The sequence below is a fragment of the Gavia stellata genome, chromosome 14, assembly GCF_030936135.1.
Source record: "Gavia stellata isolate bGavSte3 chromosome 14, bGavSte3.hap2, whole genome shotgun sequence".
NCBI lineage: Eukaryota > Metazoa > Chordata > Aves > Gaviiformes > Gaviidae > Gavia > Gavia stellata.
In genome coordinates this window covers 22,236,712-22,261,827 of record NC_082607.1, presented here as the reverse complement: position 1 = coordinate 22,261,827, position 25,116 = coordinate 22,236,712, and the positions used below count along the sequence as shown (strand labels likewise).

At 41.1% G+C, this 25,116-nt stretch overlaps 1 protein-coding gene across 1 annotated transcript in view; it reads left to right on the top strand.

Annotated features, from left to right (window-relative positions):
* Positions 1–25,116, top strand: part of LOC104257880 (vascular endothelial growth factor receptor kdr-like) — a 140,420-nt gene that overhangs the window by 100,138 nt on the left and 15,166 nt on the right. The window contains exons 15-28 of the mRNA XM_059824618.1: positions 859–984; positions 1,096–1,202; positions 2,448–2,583; positions 3,893–3,997; positions 6,398–6,511; positions 9,990–10,078; positions 11,330–11,495; positions 12,049–12,146; positions 13,104–13,226; positions 13,335–13,446; positions 18,889–18,988; positions 19,585–19,690; positions 21,424–21,548; positions 21,809–21,887. Coding sequence (XP_059680601.1) covers positions 859–984; positions 1,096–1,202; positions 2,448–2,583; positions 3,893–3,997; positions 6,398–6,511; positions 9,990–10,078; positions 11,330–11,495; positions 12,049–12,146; positions 13,104–13,226; positions 13,335–13,446; positions 18,889–18,988; positions 19,585–19,690; positions 21,424–21,548; positions 21,809–21,887 — 1,586 coding nt within the window. The remainder of the gene's footprint in view (positions 1–858; positions 985–1,095; positions 1,203–2,447; positions 2,584–3,892; positions 3,998–6,397; positions 6,512–9,989; positions 10,079–11,329; positions 11,496–12,048; positions 12,147–13,103; positions 13,227–13,334; positions 13,447–18,888; positions 18,989–19,584; positions 19,691–21,423; positions 21,549–21,808; positions 21,888–25,116) is intronic.

Here is a 25,116-nt window from a genome sequence, read left to right as displayed (position 1 = left end):
GAGGGACAAGCATGTAACTCATCCAACCAATGGAAACATAAATAAAATATTTGAAAAAACACCTCAGGGTAAATATTTCAGCACAGTGCATGGCAAGTTACGTGCAGTACTCTTGTTAACAGCAACTGGATTCATAGGCAGAACACCCAGAAACTCAAAATGTCCTTCCCTTTTGGATTCAAAGCCTGACCTGTTTCCCTATTTCTGCCCCAAACAGATCCATAGTGAAACAGATGAGCTCTCAGTTTTGTGCCACAAATCAGGAAAAATTAAATGTGGAAAATTAATCAGGAAAACTAAATGTAGAAAAGCCTCACATAGGTCATATCTAGGCAACCTCCCTCTTCCCAGTCCACCTCTAGCCCCCGGCTGCCTGTGAATCCAGGATTGCTCCACGCAGTGATTTTTCCAGGGATGTGCATAACCTGATTTCCATGTTCCACATGTTAGAACTCCCATCACTTCCCACAGCCTCCAAGACACCGACTTTCTCCAATAATTTCACTGAGTTCCCTTTTTTTCCAGGGTATCTTATTGCTATCAGAAAACCTATCACCCCATCGCTTCACTAACCTCCATAGAAGTTTTCTCAGGCTCTGTCTGCTCTTAATAAATTAACAGCCACATTTGCTGTTGGTTAAATGATCCCCAAGCAATTTACACAGGTATTGAGGAGAAAAAAAAAAGTCAGGGAAAGGTTGTTGCCAGACCACAATGAGGAGCATAGTATTAAAGTGCCTCCTAACAGCAGTGCGTACCAGGCCTGCATGGATGGGAGCTGACTCTCAGTTGTCTCCTAAAAGCATTTGTAGGCAGGTAGGTTATTGCGATAATATTAACTGAAATGCCTTACAACAGGAATTTCCATGGAAAATAATACCCTGGTCATTGAGCGAGTGAAAAAGGATGATGAAGGGCTCTATGAATGCAAGGCATCCAATGACATGGGCCAAGACAGCACATCGGCCTTCATTAAAATACAAGGTGAGTTCCGAGCTACGGCAAAACGCATATATTGTGTTAGACTGATGAGAACTATTGTTCAGTCATGGACTTGGGCTACATTTAAAGTTTGGTTGTACATTTAACCTACAGGTTCTGAGGAGAAATCCAACATTGAAGTTATCATTTTGGTCTGCACTGGTCTAGCTGCTACCCTCTTCTGGCTTCTTCTGACTCTATTCATTCGGAAGCTGAGAAAAGTAAGAGAGCTTTCATTTTGCACGAAGGGTCTGGGATTGGGCCCGGTTTATGCGTAGCATCAGAGTTTAGGGCCGAGTGTTGGGACAGATCGTAGAAAAACTATGTAAAATGTTCCTATAAAATTTCAGTCCAAGATTTCTGCTGATAGTCCTTTGACTTCTCTAGAGATCACTTGCACTTGTGAAATTTTTACCCACTTCCATAGTACCACAAAATCAGGCTCCTCACTCTTTATGAGTCAAACTGGCTTGCAAGATTAGGAAACCGAAAAAAATCCTAAATCCCCTAAAATGAGGGCTTAATTTCAGTCTTCGTACAACAAGATTTCTCTGAAACACAGATATTAAAGGGGGCCCTGTTTTAAGAAAGATCCTAGGATGTTTGCTCTAGAAATCAGCTCAAACCACACAGCTTATTTTGTCTCCTAGTCTTGCTATTCTTTCATCTCCCTTTTGTGACTCAAAAAAGTGAAGTTTCAGTAAAGTTCCAAGGAATGTTGGTCTGTTTTTCCTAAAACAAACAATAAAAACAAAGGCAACCACAGCTTTCTGCTCTGAAGCTCACCAAACTACAGTTCCAGTGCTGAATCCTAATACTGGAGTAAAATTTCCCCTCCTGTTGCAAATACAGTGATTAAATTAATGTTTTCCTCCTTGACCTCAGTTTAACAGAGTTGTGGACAGCAGTGAATTTCCTATTACATTTTACACCCATGCAAGTCTGCTCACAGGACCCACCAAATCACGGTTTCTCACTGAGCAGCATTAGAAGCAGCAGTTTTCACCAGCTTTCAATTTTAAGTTGTAACAAGTAATAGCCGTGAAGGGGGTAACTTGGGAGACTCAAGCCTGCAAAACAAAACACTATGAAAATGCCAAAATGCTCCATAGTTCACCAGGAAGTGCAACTCCTGGAGCTCCCATAGAAAAGCACTAATTTCCTTTAATAGATACTGGTAGAAGACAGTGATAGATTTTGTGTCCTCGGAGTGTTTACCAACATTAATCAGTGACTCTTCCCAACACCCATGAGTGGCAGGCATACATAAACATTTATTTCCCAGATATAAAAAAAAAAGAGTGGCAGGAAGCTGAAGTGATGCATTCATGGTCCAGAATAAATTTCAGAGCTAAGTCTGGAATTCAGGGAACTCCCCAGCCAGCACTCAGTCTTGTAGATGACAGCTCTCCCATTAGAATTGCAGGATAAATACTGTGAATAATTTCTTCACACCCTGTTTTTAGCCTGATGCCACAGATATTAAAACAGGATACCTGTCAATTATAATGGATCCAGAGGAAATGCCTCTTGACGAGCAGTGTGACCGTCTTCCCTATGACAGCAGTAAATGGGAGTTCCCGAGAGACAGACTGCGGCTGGGTGAGTGGTTTGGGTATTATTACTGTAAAGAATGATGATTTCTAACGCTCCTCAATTTCAGTGGCTCTGTTGTACAAACCAAGAAGCAGCCTGTCATTTAGTGCAAGTGTACTACCATCCTTGGGGAGAATCAGCAGTGAGTCACAGAATTCAGGATCATCCTTAATGGGGGGTGAAACAAGGGATTTGGAAAGAAAAGCAAGGATGTCATCTCTCTCAAAACAGCTACCACCTCTTTCTTTCTTGGAGAAGTGAAGCCAAGCTCTTGACAGGGAAGAAAGGTACCTCCAGGTATTGGCCCTGCCAAAAGTATGGTTTCACACCCTTAGAGGAAAAGGGAGAGAGAAGTCAATAGGAAAGGTGACAGTCTTTCAGTGAATTTTATTTTGAAAAAATCTATCAATTCATCAAATAATCAATTCCTTATCGATCATTTGAACTTGGCTTTGAGTTGTAAAGAGCTATCATGAAAAAATGAACTGAGTATCATTCAACAGCTCAGCTCACTGGATGATGGAGCAAGAAAATGTAAAAAGCAGGTTGTGTTTGTATAGAGAAACAGTAACATCTGTGTGCAATGATGAGTGTAGGGAATATATCTGTATTTGTGTGTGCTCTCGGTGCTTTAGCCGGAAAACATGGAAGAAGGAGGAAGACAGACAAAAATAGCAAAAAATGAGATGATGGTGGGACATAGGGTCAAACTAGCAGAACCAAAAAGCCCATCCACTGCTGCATTGTGGGTCAGAGCCCTCAGAGCACACTAGGTAATACAGGCATGAAAATTCAAATGAAAGGGAAAATAGAAAAAGATTATAATCTTCAATTCCATTTAGTATAGCTTTTACATCAAATAAAAGTAAATAACTGAAGGGTTAAAAGGTCCTGACTGCCTGAGTGCCTTAGCTGGCTATCTCCATGACTGTGATCCGTGAGAGATCAAGGTTCCACAATTCTATGTTTAACCCAAACTCTGACTTCCCTGGGCTTCAGGACAACTATTCATAATGGTTTTACCCTTAAGCCATATATATGTATTCAGCCTTGCCTTCAGCTGAATGCAAATTGATTTATTCTACTCTGTTCTATCACATACTGTATTGCATTTGTCATACGGATATAAATCATACCGTTTATATCCATATACTGCAAATATGTGATACAGGCTTCTATTGACTATGGGTCTACGTCTGTGTTGTGCCTGGGCACTGGAGTCTTGTATTTCTTGCATAGCTGAGAATGCATGTTTCCCTCTGATGCAGACTGTCGTAAGTCCCCTTTGGCTCATTCTTGACTCTTGCTTCTCTAGGTAAAACACTGGGTCATGGTGCTTTTGGGAAGGTGGTGGAGGCGTCTGCTTTTGGCATTGATAAATCTTCAACCTGCAAAACAGTTGCCGTAAAAATGCTTAAAGGTACATATCCCTCTGAGATTCTCACAAGACTCCTCAGGGAACCTGTGGGCAATGAGGTTTCCAGTTCTCAGCTCCAAACCAGTCCCAAGTTCATTGTGTTCAGAAGGGAGTGGGTTTGTCATATGGGAGCAATTAGTCATTATACAGTGGATGTTAACGTGTAGGAAATGACAAGCGGCTTCCATGCTCTGCTGCTGATTAAGTCTTGTATTCCTAGAGGAGGAAAACAGCAGCTTCCAGGTCTGTGGGGTTAGGAGGGAAACAGATTACAGAATGTAATTACATTAGATAGTCTGAAATTGGATCTAGGCCTTCGATCACGGCCCTTCCAGATGTAGAACAGTTCAAGGGGTTGAAAAAAAAGCAATGCCAAGGGAGTGAATTAGAGAGAACTTGCTTGCAATTATTGAAATTAAGGAAAGCTTTTACCATTCAGTGGTGGGGAAGGGGGGAACTTGGAGACTATTCTTTCATATTATATTTACATACAAAGCCTCTGCAGACAGCTTATGAATAAATGCATCAGCCAGTACATTGACTACTTGGGTTGGAGGTTTTTAACTGTTCGCTTAGGATTTTTTCAAAGGTACAATCAATGCTCACTGGATGGCTTTTCATAGCCCACATTGCTCTGCATGACAGTATTAACCCCTGCAATGCCATGATTCAGGAACTTCTATCATGGTATTTGCCTTCCGTTGCTAGCTGCTTCTCCTGATGCTCTGCTACTTCCCATCTCTCTGAACTTTCAAAAACGCCGGTTTATCACCTGTCTGGACCTCCTCCGAATCTGGTCTCCCTTCTCTGCATTAGTCAGTAGATCTTCAGATCATCTTCTCTCCTGCTGTTGTTTCTTCTGTTCCATGTCATCTTCAGATCCCTGTAATATCCTAGAAGCCCCTGATCCAGACACACTCCCTTCTCCATCCAAAACTTACTGCCCTGGATAGCTCTGGGTTTTCATTCACTTCCATGCTGTGCTTCCCAGCTGATCCTCATGTCAACTCTACCCTGCCTGCACATATTCAGCAAACTATTTGACAGTTCCTCCATCATTTCACACCTTCCTCCCCCAGTGGAGGCAGGAGCCTCCTGCTCTAACCTGTCCCTCCCCAACTAACATGCCCATAATTCATCACTTTCCTGAATAAAACAGATTCTCTAGTGTGAGTCAATCCATTCAGGAGAAAAAAAAAAGGGCTGTGGAGATGTCTGCATTTCTGTAACTCGAGCATTATCTGTCATTTCCATGAAGTAGGCTGGTATCGGTTCTGGGCTGAAGGCTAAAAGTTAATATGCAAGATTATCTGAAACACTTCTGAGGCTGTTCTGTTTAGATTTTGCCAGACGTGTTCCAGCTCATGCCAGGGTATAAATCAGGAGTAACACCACCCATGCACACACCCATCTACAAACACTGTTGACTGAAGAAATCTTGGGCTTGGAATAGCTCCTTCTTTATGACACAATTCGGTGAAAGATTTGTTTATGGAGAATTCTACAAACAGATAAAGAGGTTACATTTGTCACACCGAATGATCGGTTATGTAACTCTTTCTTCATATTTAAATCTTAAATGATGCAAAGGCAAAACCAGAGGAAACAGGACACAGCCCCTTTTCTTAAAATACATCATGAAAGTTTTGGAAAGAAGGCAGAGGAAACAAGCCAGCATCTGAACAACATTCTGGCCTGAGAGTGCCTTCCTTAGCTTTGGCAGCAAAACAGAATGGAACTACAGTATAACTGGCTAGCCAGTGCTTCATCAAGTGTCAAGTTCATGGTTCACACACAAACATGGCCCCCTCTGCTTTGCTGGAATATGTACTTCTTGGGTCGAGGAGATCTCAATGAGGGCTGAGATTTAGTAATCCTGTACATTCTCCAGTACATTTTGGGACCCAACCTGCAGGTGTGTTGGACTCCCCCACCACCTGCAGTGGAGAGTTGCTCAGTACTGTGGAAAAATATATTCTGAGGTATTGTAAAGAAGTACTACTAAACTGCACATTACCATCGTAGATGGAGGAACACGTTATTCTGTGTGCTGTTGTTGCTTGGAGTGGTTAGTTGTTCCTTTGCTAAGCTTGCAAAATTCAGTCCTTGCAAAGGCTTTCTCGTATCTGATTTGGGGGGAGGGTTCTCCTGTAGGACAGTAACCCTCCATAACCTATGCTAGAGAAAGGAAGAGTCACCCAAAAGATAAAGTGTTATTTCACTTCATAAAGGTCAACAAACAATGAAACGGATGAATTATTATCTGTTTAAGAGTCTGAAAAGCAAAGATACTGCAAGTAAGCTGGGTAGGTTTTGTTTCCAAGTATAAACAGGATCTTGCTGTGTCCTGTTAAAAATATCCTGTTGTGTAAAGATGATTTTTTTCCTGTTTATCTTAAGCAGAATGTGCAACTACTAATGAATGCAAGGCTTTAATGTCTGAACTGAAGATCCTCATCCATATAGGACATCATCTGAATGTAGTCAACCTGCTGGGAGCCTGCACCAAAGCTGGAGGTGAGAAGTCCTCAGTAAATAAGGAGCAAAGAAGAAACACTTTTCAGATACAATGGTGTTCAGCTGTATCTGTGGTGGAGTCCAAGTCTCATGCACATACAGTTAATGCAAGCACAAGCATTTCTACCTCTGCTCACAGGAGAGCTTCTGCTACTGCAGAATATGGCCACATCTCATCAATGGTTTCTGAATGTCTTCTCCCAGCCAGTGGTGTCACTTCTCTATTTTCTTTTCCTCTGTCCTTTGTAAGCTTGTTTACAAAAGGGATTACGGACTGAAGGGAGGCAGGATCCTTAATCACAGTTAGGTGCCCAATTCCTCCACATAGGCACTGCTGATCATTTCAAACGTTCTTCTCCCTCCTCTTCCCTGCCTTATCAGGAGGATGCACCAGGCAGAGCACTTAGCTGCTTGAGGCCTCCTCCTTTCCCAAGCACTTCACTTTTGCCGGGCAAATGCAGGCATGTTTTGTGTAGTATACAGGAAGGCTGAGGCAGTCCAAAGCTGAATGGAGCATCAGCATGGACTTCCAAGGGGCTGAGCTGACACAACCAGCTGTACATCATACAAAGAATCTGTTGCAATGTGCAGACTTAAAAAAAAGACTCTATAAATCTTAGACCTTTGTCACTAAAACATCCCTTCCCATACTGCCAAACAAAGCATCCTTGTCTGTTACTATACTGTGCTTTAACTTCAGGGTAACAGCTCTCAAAGATGCCTCTTTACTGCTTACAATGAACCTTCAAAACAATCCCCAAAGGACAGATTTAGGAGAGCTGAGGACAAAAAAAACCCAAAAAACAGAGTAAAATAAATTAAAGGGAAAGAGCAAGAGAGATGGTGCACACATCTGTTGTCATCTGAGACTCCGAAGCAGTCATCTTCTCAAAGAACATGTAGTTGTCCAGTCACGGGGGAAAAAGGAAAAGTTCAGTGAGGTAGATCTGGTAGGATGCCAGGAGAGAAATCTTCCCTCCAGCAAGATACTCCCCATTCCTCAAGGAGCAGTCAGCAACCGGCAGCCACAGACACTGCTGCAATCCAGGAGCCACAAACAGGGAACTTGCAGGAATTGTAGTAGCACTGCAGAGCCCAAAAGCTTGTATGGGAGGATGGCCAGCTTTAGCTGGCGGGTTTTAAGATTCAGATGCATAAGCAAGTAGCCTTTGCTTGGGACGGTGAGTAGAGGGGAAGTAATGTTATGAATGCTGGTGACTCTCCTGTCAAGTCAGTGAGGTGGCGTAATACAAACAGGTGCCTAGAACATGGCAGCATTACTAAGAGGTCAATAGTTTTTAGCCAAAGCACTAATTCAGCCACAGAGTTCTAGCTGCATAGTAAACCACATGTCAGTAACAAATCAAATACTGTGATCGTCCAATCTCTGAGGAACTTTTTCTCCCGGGAGTCCCTCAGTTTCCCATTTTCCAGCCTGCTCCACCCTGATTGCCCTCCTGAGCGAAGAGGTAATCCTCGCTCTTCCCTGCTGGCCTAGCTGCCTAGGAAACCCTAGGCATTGACTATGCTGGGGAGCAGAGCGGTGCAGCACGGCCTTGCAGGGCACTGAGGTGTGCTGGTTTGTTTAAACCACACTGTAGGCAGGTGCTGTTTTTTTTACCTTTGAGCAATGCAACTGCAGACTAAAGAAAAACAGCCTTGAGCTCTCAAGACAGACACTGGGATAAGAGTTGCTATTAAAATGCCATTGCAGAATACAGTGCTTTCTCCTTCCTTGTTAGGTTTTATGTAACCCTATAACGGTATTCCTGATGAAGACTGATATTAAGTACGCACACATATTATCTTAACAATATAACTAATAACAAATTTTAACACCTTGGCTGAGTGTCTGATGTTAAGCAGCTACAACTAATGCATAGTATATGCTTTAGAATGACGAAATAAAATATGGAGAGGCCGTGTCTAGGAAGCATTTCAAAAACATGAATAAATCACTAACTGGAGCTTTAAAGCTGTACTGGAATCTGCATTTCCTCAGGGCATTCATGAGGGACATTCGACTTTAGGTTCTTCAGAACAATGTCCCCCAGAGATCTCTTGTGCACTGCCAGATTCCAGCACTGCTGCCTTTAAGCCCAAGCGAGCAGTGTCATACGGTCAGCAGCAGAACTGCTGTCAGCTCTGATTTTGGGCCAGTTGTGTTTTTGCAGTCACTGGTAACAGTGTACTCAGGTGCTGAACATGTTACAGCTGTAGTCAATAGGAACTGGAAGTCCTGAACAGCCCAAAGGTGTGTATTCAATCTAGCAGTGCTATAGGACTTGTGCAAATAAATTGCCTAGCAGAAATACGCAATGTTATTATCGGCAAGCTATTGGTTATTATTGCTGGAATTCACCATCTCCCTTTTAATGGGACGATCTGCTTCCAAACGGTACTCATCACCCAGTCTCAGACAGGATGCAGCAACCAGAACCTCTGAGGTTCACCCTTCCCTCCTCGACCCCTCCACTCTCCCTTACAGACCTGCTCTCAGCCTTTCCAGTCAATATTGTACGTGTCAGACTGGACCAAGGGGACCAACTGCAGTACAAGTCTGTACGCACATTTGTGATACAGCCGGATAGAAGCACTGCTTAGAGCTGCTTCCTTCCCGAATGGCCAAGCGCAGCTCTCGGCACTTTTCCTTTGAAGTTCAAACTCCGAAGTCTGAACTACAGACCTCCTAGGCCGAAAAAGGTTTCTGGACATGAAAGTCTGGTTGCTTAGGATTGATAAAAATACATGTTTATATACATTCTAGTCCCACAATTTCACCTTATCTTACATTTGATGATTACAAAAAGCAGTGATTATGCTAAAGGTAGAGAATGTAGCTTTTCCCTTTCCTAATAGCTCCCATTGAAACATAAAAGCATTTTCAAGCAGATCTTAAAAATATGCATAATTATATAAAAGCAGCAATTGCACTGAACTCTACAGTAGTTCGCACAGAAATAAGAAAGGAAGAAACTGATAGGACTTCCCAGGCTTTCAAAAACTTCAGACTAAATATTTTTGCAACTTTTGATCTAGATCTGTCTCTGATCCTGCATACTTTTATTGCCTCTAGTGGCATCACCTCAACCCAAACCAAACAATTGTGAAGGCAGCAGAGAAAAATGAAAACTGCTCCATGCTATGGATTTATGTATAGAGTGAAATAACCTCAATAGCATATGGGATTGTACATTCTCATTTATCATTTTGAATTGTCCTTTGTTTATAAATAAGGAATAAATACCAACGGTTACCATCTACTGGGGAAAACTAAGAATCAGTACTGTATTCCCTTCTCTCCATATCCACTACTGATTGTGTGCTTCTGCAGTGTCACTTCTCTGTTTCCTAATTTCCTCATCTGTATAACAGGAATGACAGCATTTACTTATTTTGAAGAGGATTTGTGAGGATAAGTTAGTATTAAGTGCTTTGCAGTGCTTCAAAACTCATTTGACTTTCACTGTCTTTTTAGGTCCTTTAATGGTCATAGTAGAATATTGCAAATATGGAAATCTGTCCAACTATCTGAGAGGAAAACGAGGAGATTTCATTGCATACAAGGTAAAAAAATGACAGGCTTCCCATAATCACAAGGCAGAGAATTAACAATCACTGACCACAAGTTGGTTTTTTTTCTGCATTAGCACTGAGACAGTTTGGTATGCATATAGGCACATTTCAAGTCGTATGAGCAAGAAAAGGAAACCTTTTTCCCTGTAGGATCTCACTCCCATCCTCTTCTTTTCTAGCACCTGCTAAAGAATTAGTTGCAAATACCCAAGCACTCTAGTGCATTTCAGAAAGAGAGGGAATTACTTGCGAGATACTACCCAGCACAAGGGGGGCAACAAAGCAGTAGTGAAAAACTGGTATTAACTGAAGTAGGAGAAGGTGAACCCTCCCAAAATACAAGTCCATTTTAGGGATTTTTGTTTCTAGGCCTACCCCCTGCCAGATACCGAAAGCAGCTCACCCTTCCATCATCTGCTCATTCCCGTCTTCTGTGTTCTCCCTTCCCCTGTGCTGTGTGCAGCAAACTGGATCATGAACATGGTCTGCATTAAAACTAACCAAATGGGTTTGGTTTCCAAACGGTTGTCTGCAACCACACAAACATTTGTGCTAGCACAAATTGGGCTAGGATATGGGGGAAGACACAGGAGGCCAGAAATCAGCGATGGGGAGACGATGGGACTACCTCTTCATTGTGAAAATACAGCATCGAAAGGGCTCTCTGATCTAAGCCCTGCCAGAAACGGGAGCCTCCCCAAGATTATTTTCCCGGATGATTCTATTATTATAATTATTATTGCTATTGTGTACAGGCACAAAAGTACATAAGGAGCTTTCTGTAAGAGAAGGAGGTTTTCCTGGTACAGTCACTCAAAAGTTCTTTTCTCACCATTGTCTTCATGAACTGCCAGGACTGGTTATGTCTCACTCCCCAGGATACAGTGAGACAGATGCATTTCAGCACACATCATGCGCATACCTTGAACTATGATTTTTAGCATGGTTTCCTAAGAAAGCAAGAGGTACAGAATTGCAATATCTCTCTGCTCATCTATCAGTCTCATGTGGCCAGCTTCCAGCTTTTATGGTGGAATATTGCTATCAGTAAAATGGGAGGTTCTGCATTAATAAATAGGAAACCAAGCTTCATTAGTTCTGCTATTCAGGGAACATCATGTTCAAACATGTTTTGAGCTCATCTTCAGAGGACACTTTCTCCATATGCCATTCTGTTACATATTTTGAATCCCCTGGCGTTGCATCACCCAAAGTTAAAAATCAATTTTATACCATTTCTAGTCCCAGGAAAACTCTGACCAAGCAGAGAAAAGTCTGGATGAGTCCAACAGTGATTTGACCGAACTGATCAAGAGGCGCCTTGAGAGCGTAGCCAGCACGGGAAGCTCTGCCAGCTCAGGATTTATTGAAGATAAGAGTTACAGCGATTCAGAAGATGATGAAGAAGGTAAAAGAAACCCATCTAATCCCAGATCTTTTATTGTAAAGGTTTCTGTTACTTGGCTAGTGCCACACACACTGTCGCACACTTTACAAGTCCTTACGCAGCTTGACTTGTTCCTGAAATAGCAAATTCTTTCTCTTGCCTGTGCCCCACTCCAACTGTCTCACAAAAAGAGATTTGCAATAACATATGCATATAAAAGTTGTCCCTGTTGTGTAAGAGGAGTAATAGCAATATTTTACCAGAAGATTTGTGGGGCCAGTCGGTCCCCAGTCTCATCACTCACTCACTATAAACACTTTCCCTCACTTTTATCCCCAGATGTTGTTTTCCCCATAGCTAAATGACAGTATTAATGTTGGATGGAACTTTTTTAATCATCTGATCTTCTGCCTCTAGGTCAGTGGTTCCTAAACCAGAGCTGTATTCCTAGTGGACAACTCCTATAACAATACTCAGATGGAGGGCTGGGGTCATCAGCACGCAAGTGGCACCAGTGCCAAGAAAGTTTGGAGCTGTTGCTCTAGTGTTTTGCCATGTCTGTGATCTCTCCTAGATGCTGAGGATCTGTACAAGCGGCCCCTGACTTTGGAGGATCTGATTTGCTATAGCTTCCAAGTGGCAAAAGGCATGGAGTTTCTCGCCTCCCGAAAAGTGAGCTCATTAAAACGTCAGGGCTGAACTTCTTCCACAGAACCATGAGTGTCTGATACGAAGAAATCCAAATATACTTTTGAGCCTGAGTAATATGCTTTTTGCTCTTATATTAAAGTGTTGGAGATCACATTAGTTCTCGTGGTTAAGCAATAAGTAGCACTGAAGGAGTTGTGAAGGAATATCCATCATGTTCTTGGCTACAAGGACTGGCATCTGTAACATGAGAGTTTAGATAGGAGTGAATACAGATTGTAAGACAATTCGCGGAACTGTCTCATAAATAAATGCAGAAAAGGCTTCTCATAGAGAAAGATCCTTCTAGTGTTGTCAACAAAAGTACTACCAAAAAATGAAGAGGGAGTATGCAGCTATTTATTTAGCTTGTCAGCAATGTTGGAGACTATCAGCAAAGTTAGCACCTCTTTTGGATACAAAAATGTATGTTTGTATCCTGTGGAATGCCTGCTTTTCAAGTAAATTGAATGTAATACGCATGCCAAAGTATGCACAAAACTGAGAGCTTGTACTTGCCACACAGCTACCAGGGTAGCACACACAGAAATCATGAGCACAGTAACCCCAGCCTCACACACACTCATGGGACTGCATTTGCAAAGGTAGCTGCAGCTGCTTTTTGATCTCTCCCAAATCTCTCACGGAACAGTTAACTGGAAATGGCACTCCCTTTGTCTCATCATAACTGTGAAAGTTATTTCACATAGAAAAATCAGAAAACTAACTGTAATACGTGCCTTGATCCCCGAGTTATTTTCTCTTTTGCATATGACAGTATATTTGCGGCAGATTCCCACACGCATTTGCCTTCTCTAACATGCTCGCAACAGAAGTTCATTTATCTTTCCATTTCCAAAGAAGGTCCCATGCTTTCAACTCTAGCAGTGGCTCGTTGTCCAGGCAGACCCTCTGATCTTGCTTGTCCTCATTCCTTCACAGTGCATTCATCGGGATTTGGCAGCAAGGAACATCCTTCTTTCAGAGAACAACGTGGTTAAGATCTGTGACTTTGGACTAGCCAGGGATATTTATAAAGACCCTGACTATGTACGGAAAGGAGATGTAAGTGGAAGAAACTTGAAATGCTCATCTCAAGTTTTTATTCCCCTAGGGCTTAGGCAGATTAGTAACAACAGTTCTGGCAACTTCTGGTGTCTTTTGCATTCTTAGGCAAGACTTCCACTCAAATGGATGGCTCCAGAAGCTATTTTCGACAAAATTTACACAACACAGAGTGACGTATGGTCTTTCGGAGTGCTGCTATGGGAAATATTTTCTCTAGGTAAGAATGGTTTAAAACCCTCTTTTTCCCTAATTTATGGCTCTATTGCTAAGAAAAACTTTTAACAAAAGGTGATAACGTGGTGCCATGTTTCTATTTCAGTTAGTACAAGTGCACAGTGCAGGTCAGGTGTAAAATAAAGTCACTGGACTGAAGTCAATGAGAACTCCAGCTAGTACATGAAAACAGTGAATATTGGGGAGGGGGGAACAAAACAAAATCCAAAACCCTGGACCTAACATTTGTAATTACTGAAACCAACAGAGCACAGAGATAATGCAAGCCTCTGCTGCTCGGAGTGAAATATTTCTTTGAGAGCAATGAAGAAGTTTCCCTGTCAAACGATATTTTCCCCTAAGCACTCTGCTTCAGAAAACCACACAGCTCAAAGGTTGCAGAGGATTATACTGCTGTTGACATAGTGGTCTGATGTTGCTAGTGGCAGCCCATGGAACACAAGGGAGTTTGCCCACATGACATTTTATCCCAGCTTGATTATCTTCCCCACAACATCTAAGTAAGATTTTCTAAGTAAGAAAAATGTATTGGCAGCAGCTGCCGTCAGGTTGATACGAGAACCAGTGCTAGACTCTGCATAAGTCATTTTGGCAGCGAACAGGTAGAATGTGTACTCTTCTGGCCATATCATTTGCAAGCCACAACATTTTTGAAAGAATAGTAATGGTGTTCTTTATGTACTATAGATTTCATCTTACGCTGCTGTTCGAAATCTCAGCCTCACTGAGATCTGGTTACTGTCCAGCAGATAAAGCCCTGAAATTTAGACAAGCAGTCTTGCAGACAGTCGGACTTTGCTGCTCTCAAATTCTCCTTGCAGAGTGACAAGTTCTGTTTTCCTGAGGGAATTTAGGAATGTCAGCTCTGGCTTTTTAATCAGCATTTGCAGACAAAAGAAAACAAGAAGCGTTGTCAACTCAAGCTGCTGAATTTTAAAGCAAACTCTGTAATCTCCTACTATGTTTGGTTCATGGATCAGTTGAAATTAATGATTGGGCTCAAGATGCCAAGTCCAGAACTGGATGCAAAGTCCGGAGCTGTTTCTATCCTAATCTTTATTTAGGGCTGGCTGAAAGATCACAACCTGATTTCAGTCCAAGTCTTTGATTTGGACTTTTCTCTAGTCCATATCTGCATGCAAACCAGAAAGTTCACACTCAAATGGTTAAAACAAGTGGCAGTTACTGCTTTTTCCGGAGTTCGGTCCTGTTTATTTAGAGTTTTGTTATTTTGGTGTAACGCCTTCATGGCTCTGTAACAGCATCACCTGCTGCATGTGTTTTGAAACACCACAGAAAGATGAAGCTCCAGAAGCACTGGCAATGCCCCAGTTCTAATAGATTATTCAAGAAGAGTTATTAGCATTAGCATGCAGAGACATGCTCAGAGGGGACAGTCTCTCCATTGGGTATCTCCAAGGAACCAAATGAACTGAATACTGATGAATAGCAAGGACCACTGCAGAAGGCAAACTGTTTATATCATTCCCAAAGTCCTGACAGAGTTTAACAGATGTGAACTTCAGGTCATTTGGCTTTTAATATTGAAGACTAATAAAAATTAAAATATAGTCACTGAAATTCATCTCTATTTTTAACTATTTTTAAAAATAATTTATCTGGTTTCTTTTAATTTTAGATAGCCTCTTTTCTTAATGAAGGTGCTTACTTGGAACAATAGGCTGTCCTCTTCGGAATTCAGAGGAATCTACTAAATTACTCCAAGGGCTGCCATCCGTAGAGCAGCCTCTGCCCTCGTTATGACGTAGATCACAAACTACTTTCTTCAATCCGTGGCACAGATTCAAAAGCAGTCATTTTCTCTAAGAGGGTTTTTCATACTGATCATCCAGGCATGTCTGTGGTTTGGCACTACACACATCTGCAGCTCACACGATAAATATTTAATTAAGGATTTGTGTCACTGATTGAACTCTCTTATATAAAAGTTTTACAGATCATTGAGAGCCAGGGGATGGAAGTTATTTGTCATTGCTACAGGGTATGTTTTGGCTCCCATTCGCAACTGCTGCTTTTTACTGGGTCCCACAGACTTAGCACCCTCTAAAAAAGGAAAAAATACTGGTTAGTAAAATGCATGGTTTAGTTTGGACATGGGTCCTCTCAGGGTCAGAAGTTGAATGAAACACAATAGGCTTCCTCCAGAAAGGCTGGCAGACTGCATCCAGTTTGGTGATACACAGAGAAATCAGGACTTGAAAGACTGTTAATTTTCATCTGGGGCTGAGTTTACATTGAGCTTTACGTTATTTAAATGGGGTCAGCACACCTCACGTCAGGTAATGCCTGACTCTGTATTAAACATGCCTGACAGCAATGTTTAATACATCTTGAAGTCACTTACGTGGCGCATTACAGAATGTAGGTGTCTCCTGGAATTTAAATGTGCGTTGTTCAAAAAGCAATCAAAGATAATTATGTAAGCAAGCAGTGCCTGGTAGTATAACATCAGCATCTTATTATCCTACTAAAATAAAACCCAGATCAAAAGAGTGCTACCATATCCAATGCATGCCACATCTTTGAGCATTTTGGAAGAGATTTCCCCTAAGGAAAACATCATGTGTAGACCTTACACCATATGTTTCAGCCTACGTTTCTCCCAAGCTGTCTCAGCATCCCAAATCCAAGTTATTAGGCTTATCACATAATCCATATGAAGTACAATGGTGCGTGGAGGTGGAAAAGGGAGAGTTCCTTGCTTTTATGATCTCAGCTGCCTCCAGCTGGTAGGAAGCCAGCACCGGTCAAAATATAAACTACCAAAATATCATGCAATCAAAAATTACTTTTCTTTGCCTTCCCTGTAGCTGCACTCACCAACATATTGCAGTTGATATGATCAATGATGTAATCAAAGAAAGGTAACTCAGATTGTGAGGTCAAGTGGGATTCTTCACCCAGTTCTACCGTGTTGCCCTCCCTCAAGGTCTCAGTCCCAGTCAATGTATTTGCAAGACTAATTCTTCTCACTAACCTCTGCCACACTTATGAGCCAGATCCGGCCCGTGATACTCAGCAAACTGAGGGGTTTCTTTTGCACATCAGAATGGTCAGTGTACAACAGCCACGCATCAATGGCATGACTCCATTCAGCTCCTCCTGATGGAAATCAGTTGGCCGTGATGGCGCAACAATCGCATAATGCAGTCAGAAATGAATGAAAAAGGCCATGCAGCCCATCTCTTCTCTAATGAGGGGTGTTGTTTTCAGTGTTGCCCCAGTGCACTGACAATCTAGGGCTAACTGGATCAAGTGAGGCTTACGCTCGCTTCTCTTGAGAGGGTGCGTCACTGTTAGATAGATATGGGATCAACTGGGCAAGCTGCAGATGTATTCATGAAGCCTCAGTACCTTGTGAAGGTTTGTAAAGAGAAACCTGCACAGAAGAAAAGACAAGCTAGTGAGAGTTCAGGAGATGTATGCAGACAGCAGTTTAGTGCTCCCAGAGCCTGTTCCTACCCTTACCCTTTTGTCACAGTGTAACTGTGGGAAAGTGACACTATAGTTTCTATCCATCAACAGATGGAGAGATCTTGTGAGTTGATAGAGGGCGGTTTTGAGATCTTTGGCTGATGGGTGATGCCATGTGAGCTAAACATTACATTAGCAGGTTATTATGATCATAATGACAGGCCAAGACAAAACTAGGAAGGAAAATCAAGACATAAAGCAGAAATTATGCTCCTGACTATTTCCAACCTACATAACTCCAGAAAACGCTCTTAATACTGTGATCTGATACTTGCACATCAAGGGAATTCAGATGTGCTGTGGCTAAGCATCCCTGAGCTTTGAACGTCATTGGAGCCTATTTGCTGTGTTGAGATGCCCTCTTAGGAAGTTGCCAGGATCTTTACTCCCTAGTGCATAGTTCTGCAAATTGAGCAGTCAGATTCACAGAGTAGAATAATTCTGGGAATAGCCACATTTTGGCACCCTCTTCACTGCTTTCATCCAAAAGATTTCTGCTGTGCTTGTTGTGCCCCCAAGTGCACAGCATATGATGTTGTTTCCAAATGGGGGGGGGAATGCAGGAAATAGGCAGGAATGTTATAGATGGTAAATCATACACAGATTCCTTGAGGGCTGGATACAGATCCAGATTCCATTCAATCCCCTATGTTAAGACTTGATTAAATTTTCTTCCAAATTCACCATCCAGCCTCTAGAATGCCAAAATGTGAAAGACAAGGGTTGCACTGCATGTGAAGCCTTTGCTGAGAAGGGAGGGAGGAAAGCTTATAGATCTTTTAGGTCTATCCACACTAGGTTCAGTAACCTTTCAAACTTCAGTGTAGACATCTCTTGAATTTTACCTATGAAGTCTGGATTACTCAGATGCTAGAGCACTTTCTCAAATTATATATTTTTTCCCCTTATTTATGGTGCATCATGTAGTGCAGATGTCATACAACAAAGATCACAACCTCTGAAAAGCCCCCGCTCGCTCATTAGTTGAAGAGAAGAGCACATTCAATGCATACATACATTTATATTAGTCACTCCTCTCAAGATAACCATTTACACAGGAAATGAAATAAGTCTCACTCCTTCATTTTGATGACTGCTAGGCCAACTTTTGCTCAAGTTAATATAATACTACCAGTCCCTTTACAGAAGTCTACCTCTTAAAAGCAATTACAGTTGCCATGAACTGTGCTCACAGGTTTCACACTGACAATAGAGTGGCCCTGAAAATAAGCAGCATTGAACTCACACTCAGAAAAGAAAACAAGGCTAAAAATTTGGAAGGTCATTTTTCAAGGAAATTTCACCTGTAGGACTGCATAATACATATATATTATTAAATTGGTGAACGAGGAAAGGAGGACTACAACTCCACTCCTGAGGCTGAACTGCAAGGTTCTCACGGCCTTCTGCAGGAGCCAGATGCTTAGAGCTTTCTCTGCACTTACTCACAGAGGCCAGCGAGGCCAGAGATTCTAAGGCAATGAATGATGAGCAGGACTTACTTACGTCATGTGTATTCACTTAGTGCAGGATATTGGCAGACTGACAGTTTGGAAAACAGTATGTCACCAATTGAATGAGCTGGAACATTTCTACCACAGACCAAGAGGTCATTTAAAGTCTGAAACTAATAAAACTTTTTTCTCCTCTGCTGTATTTTACCTTGGAGCGGTCCTGGCTATACCACGAATGCAAAGGAGAGTGCATGATTGAAATCTCTAAAGAGACAGAGTGAGTCTGTAACAGGTTTCCAAATAAAACACATAGATAGTAAGTGATTGCAATCCCGTCTTTGCTCTAGCTTCTTTTACTGTCAGACTCTGGGTGATCTCAAATGCTCACCAGAAATCACCGACATGTGATTTAATTCACCGGACTGGGAAATAGGGACTGTGCCATTCTGGACCCTCCTTCTTATTTCTCCCATCAGGTGCCTCACCATACCCTGGAGTGCAGATAGATGAGGACTTTTGCCGACGGCTCAAAGAAGGAACCCGGATGAGATCTCCAGAGTACTCTACTCCAGAAGTGTAAGAGCTCCTGGTTTTGTATTGAGAATTGATACATGTCATTTAAGTATTACAAAAGAGATGGTATTTAAGTGTGGAGGAGGAAGGAGACCTCATCAGATGACACCTATGTATTTTGTTTTCAGTAAACATTGTAGTTGTGCATATCTTGTGTGTCCTGATACCACAGACGAATGCTAAAGACAGACCAAGTCAGCTTGACCTTTGCCAACAACAAGATTAACAGAGCTCCCCATGTCAGCTGTAGTTCACAAATCTCAGTTCACGACACTGCTATGTCTGCCTTGATTTCCAGTTCTGTGACAGAAACTAGGCATCCATAACCATGACTTATTTCAGCAATATCATTAGGGCCTATCAGTCAAATTTTAAGTTTGGTGAAAATAAAAAGCCTACAGGCTCAGTTGAGACAAGAATTCAGAAGGAAAAAGCATCACACATGGAAACTAGAATAGAATTTCAGCACATGGAGATTTGAACCTGTCTTAATCCAAAACCATCCAGACAATGACCAAAACAAGCAGCAGCAGAAAGAAACAGTTTGGAAGCAAAGCTCCTATCCTTTTCCATTCTTAATACCTGTGGTTTTTATCTAGCTACCAGACAATGCTGGATTGTTGGCATGGAGTACCCACAGAAAGGCCTACTTTCACTGAGCTTGTGGAGCGCTTAGGAGATCTTCTTCAAGCCAATGTACAGCAGGTACAGCAATACAAACATTTCTTGAACAAATGTGTACATATAGATGTATACATATGTGGATATGTCTATGCGTATGCACAGGTAAAGACTGTTGAGCAGTAATACTAGATTTGACTTCATAACAGACATCACAAGGAAAATGGCTGCTGGGATAAGTAAAGAAAATGTTAACTATTCAAAGGGGATAATATTTCAAAACTAGATGCTTATCCACCCATAATAAGCAGAAACTCACATTAATTAAAAAAAGGCTCAGTTGCCCCTTAGAGGAACAATAGTGCTTTATCTCACAAACAATTTTAATTAGATTCCAACATATTAAACTGCCAGTAGTTGGTCTGAACTTCCTCTCTCATTTTCTGAGCTTATGTTCATCAGTGCTCTTAGGAACTTTAAAATGATGCAGTTTAAAGCTCAGAAAGTCAATTAAATAATTATTAATTTCATAATAGTTAAATCAGTTGTTTTCTTCTTCAGTAAAAACAACCAGACCAGTTATATAACTGTCAATTTAATTTAAGAAGAAATCAAACACTCTCCTCCAGCTCCTTTTTGTTTGTAAACAAATTTATTGAAGCTAAGTTGAAGAGGGCCCAGTTCATAATATGAAGAGCTTGTGAGTTTTATCCCATAACCAAAGTACTTTAAGGAAACATAAAAATCATGATAAGGGAATAGGGCACTTAACTGCTTCTCAAAATTAAAAAAAAAAAAAAAAATCAAGTAAAGGGGAATTTGAACAACTAGTTTTAGGACTTAAAGGAAGAGTCATTTCCGAAGATTACTGCAGGGGTGTAATGACAATGCAGAGCTTATTAAGATGTGTACTGAATTCTATTAAACTCGCAGCATCAATTTCTTGTAAGGACAAGAAATAAAATCCTTTAAGGCTACCATTTTAAAGGACTGGCTCTTGCTAAGCTGCAACTCCTTAAGTTGAACATAAGCAAAAAGTCTACACATAGGCAATATTCTTTTACCAGTTCCAAAATCTGTTAAAGTTGCATTGGCCATAGAGGTTTTGTGACTTCATGCCACTCCCTCCCTTCTCCCAAACACATGGCTTAAACTTGGATTTAGGTGTCCCTGAGACTGGTCCCTTGGAATTCCCAAAGAGGCCAACGCAATGACAATACAGAGGACTGCTTTCCTGAAGTGCAAATCAGTGACATTCTGTTCACTTTCACTGAGGCAGAACAGCCTCACATCTGGAATGTAGTAATGATCACAAAGAAATTGCTGCTAACTCATCAAAGATACTGCTGTGAAAGTCAGCAAAGTCAGCTACTTTTAAACAGGATGCACATATATCGACACCCTCAGTACAGCCATCGCACTGCTGTGCCATACGTGAGGGACATTTAGAAGTCTTGTAACTGCTATAAAGACCAGTGAAGCAATAGCTCAGGCTGAGATGCCTGGAAGAGAAAACACACTAACTGCAGATGTTAGAGACCATTTTCAGCTATGCTACATCATAGGTTTCCCAAAGTGAACCATTTTCCTCATACAAAGCCTCCTACACAGTAAATGTTGGATAAAGCTATGCATTCTAACTTCCACATGTTGTGAAGAACAACTTAATCACTTTGAAGAAACATCACAAAGTTAAAATAAGATCTAGTCCTTTCTCAGTGTAAAGCTCTGTAGAATACAACAACCTTTTACAACTGAGATGCAGTACAAAATTATCTTTACTAGTTTTGTGTTCTTTTATGTTATTAATCGTATAGGATGGTAAAGACTATATTCCACTGAACATCACCTTGTGTCCTGAGGGAGAATCTAACTCCAAAACTTGCCCTGTGGAAGAAAACTTGAACAACCGTGTTAACCGCTGGAGTGCAGTGGAAACCGGGTAAGAAACATATATACGGAGGGGCAGGAAGGAACGAAAGATTTGATATAGCTGGGTGCTGTTTGTTGTGCCCTCTCAATATGGCTGTTTTAAAGGAGTTAGACAGACAAATTTGTCAGGGCATTGTTTATTAGTTACAAGAGATGAAAAAAGAAGACTGGTCCAGGAAACTGAGCTGCGTCATGGATGTTAAGTGAGCTACCAACTGGTGCAGCATCTGCTTGGGTTTAACACTGACCCCTCAACTTTCTTGCTTTCAGTAACAACAGCAAGAAGCGACCACTGAGTGTGAAGACGTTTGATGAGGTGCCAGTGGAAAAGGAAAAAGTGATGCATGAGGTAAGTGAGGTGATTGCAACCTTCTCTACCAGGTTCACAGACCAGCACCAGCACCAGAAACAGTTATTAGAGCTTTTGAAATCTGTTTGCTAAGAAAAAGCTTTAAATCAAGCAGGAGATTTGGCCCTAGCATCTCACACATAGGTCTGTGTGACAACAAAGAGGGACCTGCATTTAGTTTAAGAAATAATTTAAAGAGAAGCTCATGCAGGATTATCCTGGCTTTGATCAGGCTAAGGGGTTTTATATTACATATTTCAATATGTTTTCTGCCCCATAAGAAAATGGCAGCTCATTGAAATGGAGCCTTTTGAAGGAAATGTGTCCAGAACACATTCTGGCTGGCTGAGACAGCCAATAACTTGGTGGTGGTGAGGGTATTGAGTTCTGGATAAACAAGACCAAGATTCAAGTTCCTGCTCTACTTGATTCACATAAAGGGCTTTAACCCTGGCTTTTCCCCACCCTAAGTGAACATATTTATTGCTAGTTTAACGGCACTGCAGAGTGGGACAGCGTTGAACAGTTTAATTTTCACTCCAGTGGAAAAGCTTGTTTTGTTACTGAACGATGGCTCTGCTTGTTGGCTTCCTCTGAAATTACATGTTCCAAGGGTAGAGGGGTTTTTGGCTATTTTTAATTCGTCATTTTGAAAAAAAAAAGAAAAAAGAAAGAAAACCCACCAAACAACCTAACCCATTAATTTCCTCTATGGTCCAGGTACTCACTGGCTGTAGTGCTATATGCAGTCCACACCACTTGCCTCAATGGCAGATTCTGTGCCGCTAAGGAGGGATCTTTGTAATGCACACATGTTTGAAGCAGATTGAAGTCTAGGGAGGAAGCATGAAGCCCTGAGGAAACCTTCTATCAGAGAAAGAGAGCAAGCATCAGATGGCTAGAGCAGCAAAAGAAAAGAAAGATGTGTACAGTTTTATTGAAAAAAGCCAGCCTGTCTACTCTGCTAGTCAGGGAACAGGCCCGATGCTCCAGAACTCTCTTGGGAAGGGGCAAGTCTCTAGCCACACCTCGTCCTAGACATATTTCATGTCCTTGACAAATAGAGCGTATTTCTCATCTGTTCTCTTGTTAGCATGAATTGATGCCCATTATTCCCTAGTATTTTGCCAGATGTAATTTCTGTGCCTTTATCAGTGCATCTTAGGGATTAGAAGGCTTAGAAATTTCTCTGGCTCCTACATCTTTCCTCTTGCAGGATAAAAATCTGTCCCTCTGAATCACACAAAGACATTTACCAGATAGATCCAGTATCAGTAAGAGATTACTGCTGCCGGCGTGAGCATAACTTTCCTAAATGCTCCCTGTACATGGCATTTTAAAGTAAGTCCCTACCTGAAGGGGGAAAAGTTTCAAAAAAGGATAATAATGCATTAACAGATCAGAAATAAATGTTATATTTCAATGAGGATCTTTTAAAGGAAAATTATGGTGTGATCTACTTTTGGATAAAGTAAGTGCACTTGTGTTACTAAAATTACCTTAAATATCAAGACATTAATACTGATTAGGTCATTATTTCAAATAGTTGCCCAGGAAGTCTGAGAGTGCTCTACCACACCTTCCTGCAATTGTGCTGCTTACCTGTAATCTCTGTGGATATTCTTTTAACAATTCTTCTGTAAGCAAAATGCAAAGCAGCACTCAGATAAATTGTTTCTAGACCATGTATTTTAAGGGCAAATAGCCAAGATAAAAGCCAGAGAGAAAAACTGGGTTTTACTGAGGTTTTGAGACATCTAATTAATTTAGGATTTTACTTTATACTTTGAAAACCAGTTTCTAGACTGATCTTACTAACAACTGATATACTACTAAAGCATTTATAAAAAGGCTTTTGCTTTTTCTTTATTGTTTGCTGGGATTATTTTTCCTGTTTCAATCAGTTTGACTGGTAAAATAAGACTAACTAGAGTTTCACTTCCCATGTTGAAGTCTTTTGCTTTCTTGGTTTTGACAGACAGACATGCAACTTTCCAGCATCACAAAATATTTCAAATGCAAAGGAACCCCCCAGAACATTCAATATTTTTTAAATTAATTAAAACAAGGACTCTGCATGTCTGTGAACTTGTGTAGCACTTAGCACAATAAGAGCTTGGTCTTAATTGCAACCTTGACACTCAACTTCAAGTGCAGCGGAATCACCACCTCAGCTTTAAGACTAATCAAGATAGTTGTGTTGGACAGCTCATAAAAAAAAATCCATAACCAAAGTACAATGAGCCTTTTAGGTTATATATCTTTGCAAAGCACTTGAATTTGCCAAAATGATACCGAACTTCCACTTCCTTAAAATTTCAATGTTTCTAAAAGAGTATTTCTAGCAGGTATCTAGGGTACGTTTTCTCTGAGGAGCCTAGCCAGTATTATTGTATATATTCTTTATGAATTTCTGTCTATTCATATCTCAGCTATCCTACCTAGATGGTATCCATATGTCATGCTTAATATCAATTTCAAGTTTGAAAATGTCAAATTATTTTTTGATATGTTCATTTTAAGGGTGCTCTTTCAAAATACAGCTCAAAAACTTTATCATCACTAAAACAAGACAAATGTTCTCAGGCTAAATATCAGCAGCATCAGGAACAGCTGGATAAAAACTGATAATATAAGCCCTGATAAGAGAATATTCTGAAGAATGGGCTTAATTTCATATACCAACTGGACATATCTATGTGTTAAGCACTTCACTAAATAGCACACAATTGAGAGTTTTGATGCAAACATTTGCCCTCCAGGTTGTTGGTTGGAACCTTGCAATTACATCGAATAGTTGGTAGCTCCTACATTCGTTTCAGCACGCAAGTATCAGTATATAACACTACAATATAACATCTACAGATGGCCACCTTGTTGGCAGTCTCTCCCTGATAAATGCATGGACAGGGAGCCCCAACCTCAACAGGCCGCAGTGAAGGAGAAGTTGCATTCTCATGCCCTTGCTTTGTCTGCTCTGTAGCTGGAGACAGTTTTATAAGATGAAATTCTATCAACTTGCCCAAAAGCGGTATCATCACAAAATAAGATAGCTGGAATTTGGTATTCGAACTACGTCCTTGGCTTTCCTTTTCTACTGACTTTAACAGTGGTTTAGTCTGACTCTTCTCCACACTTTCCCCACAGAAGCCATTTCTAATTCAAAAGTGCTCCATGCTGTCATGATCGTTTGCCACTCTGCTGACGTTCTCTTCCTTTTGCTACTCAG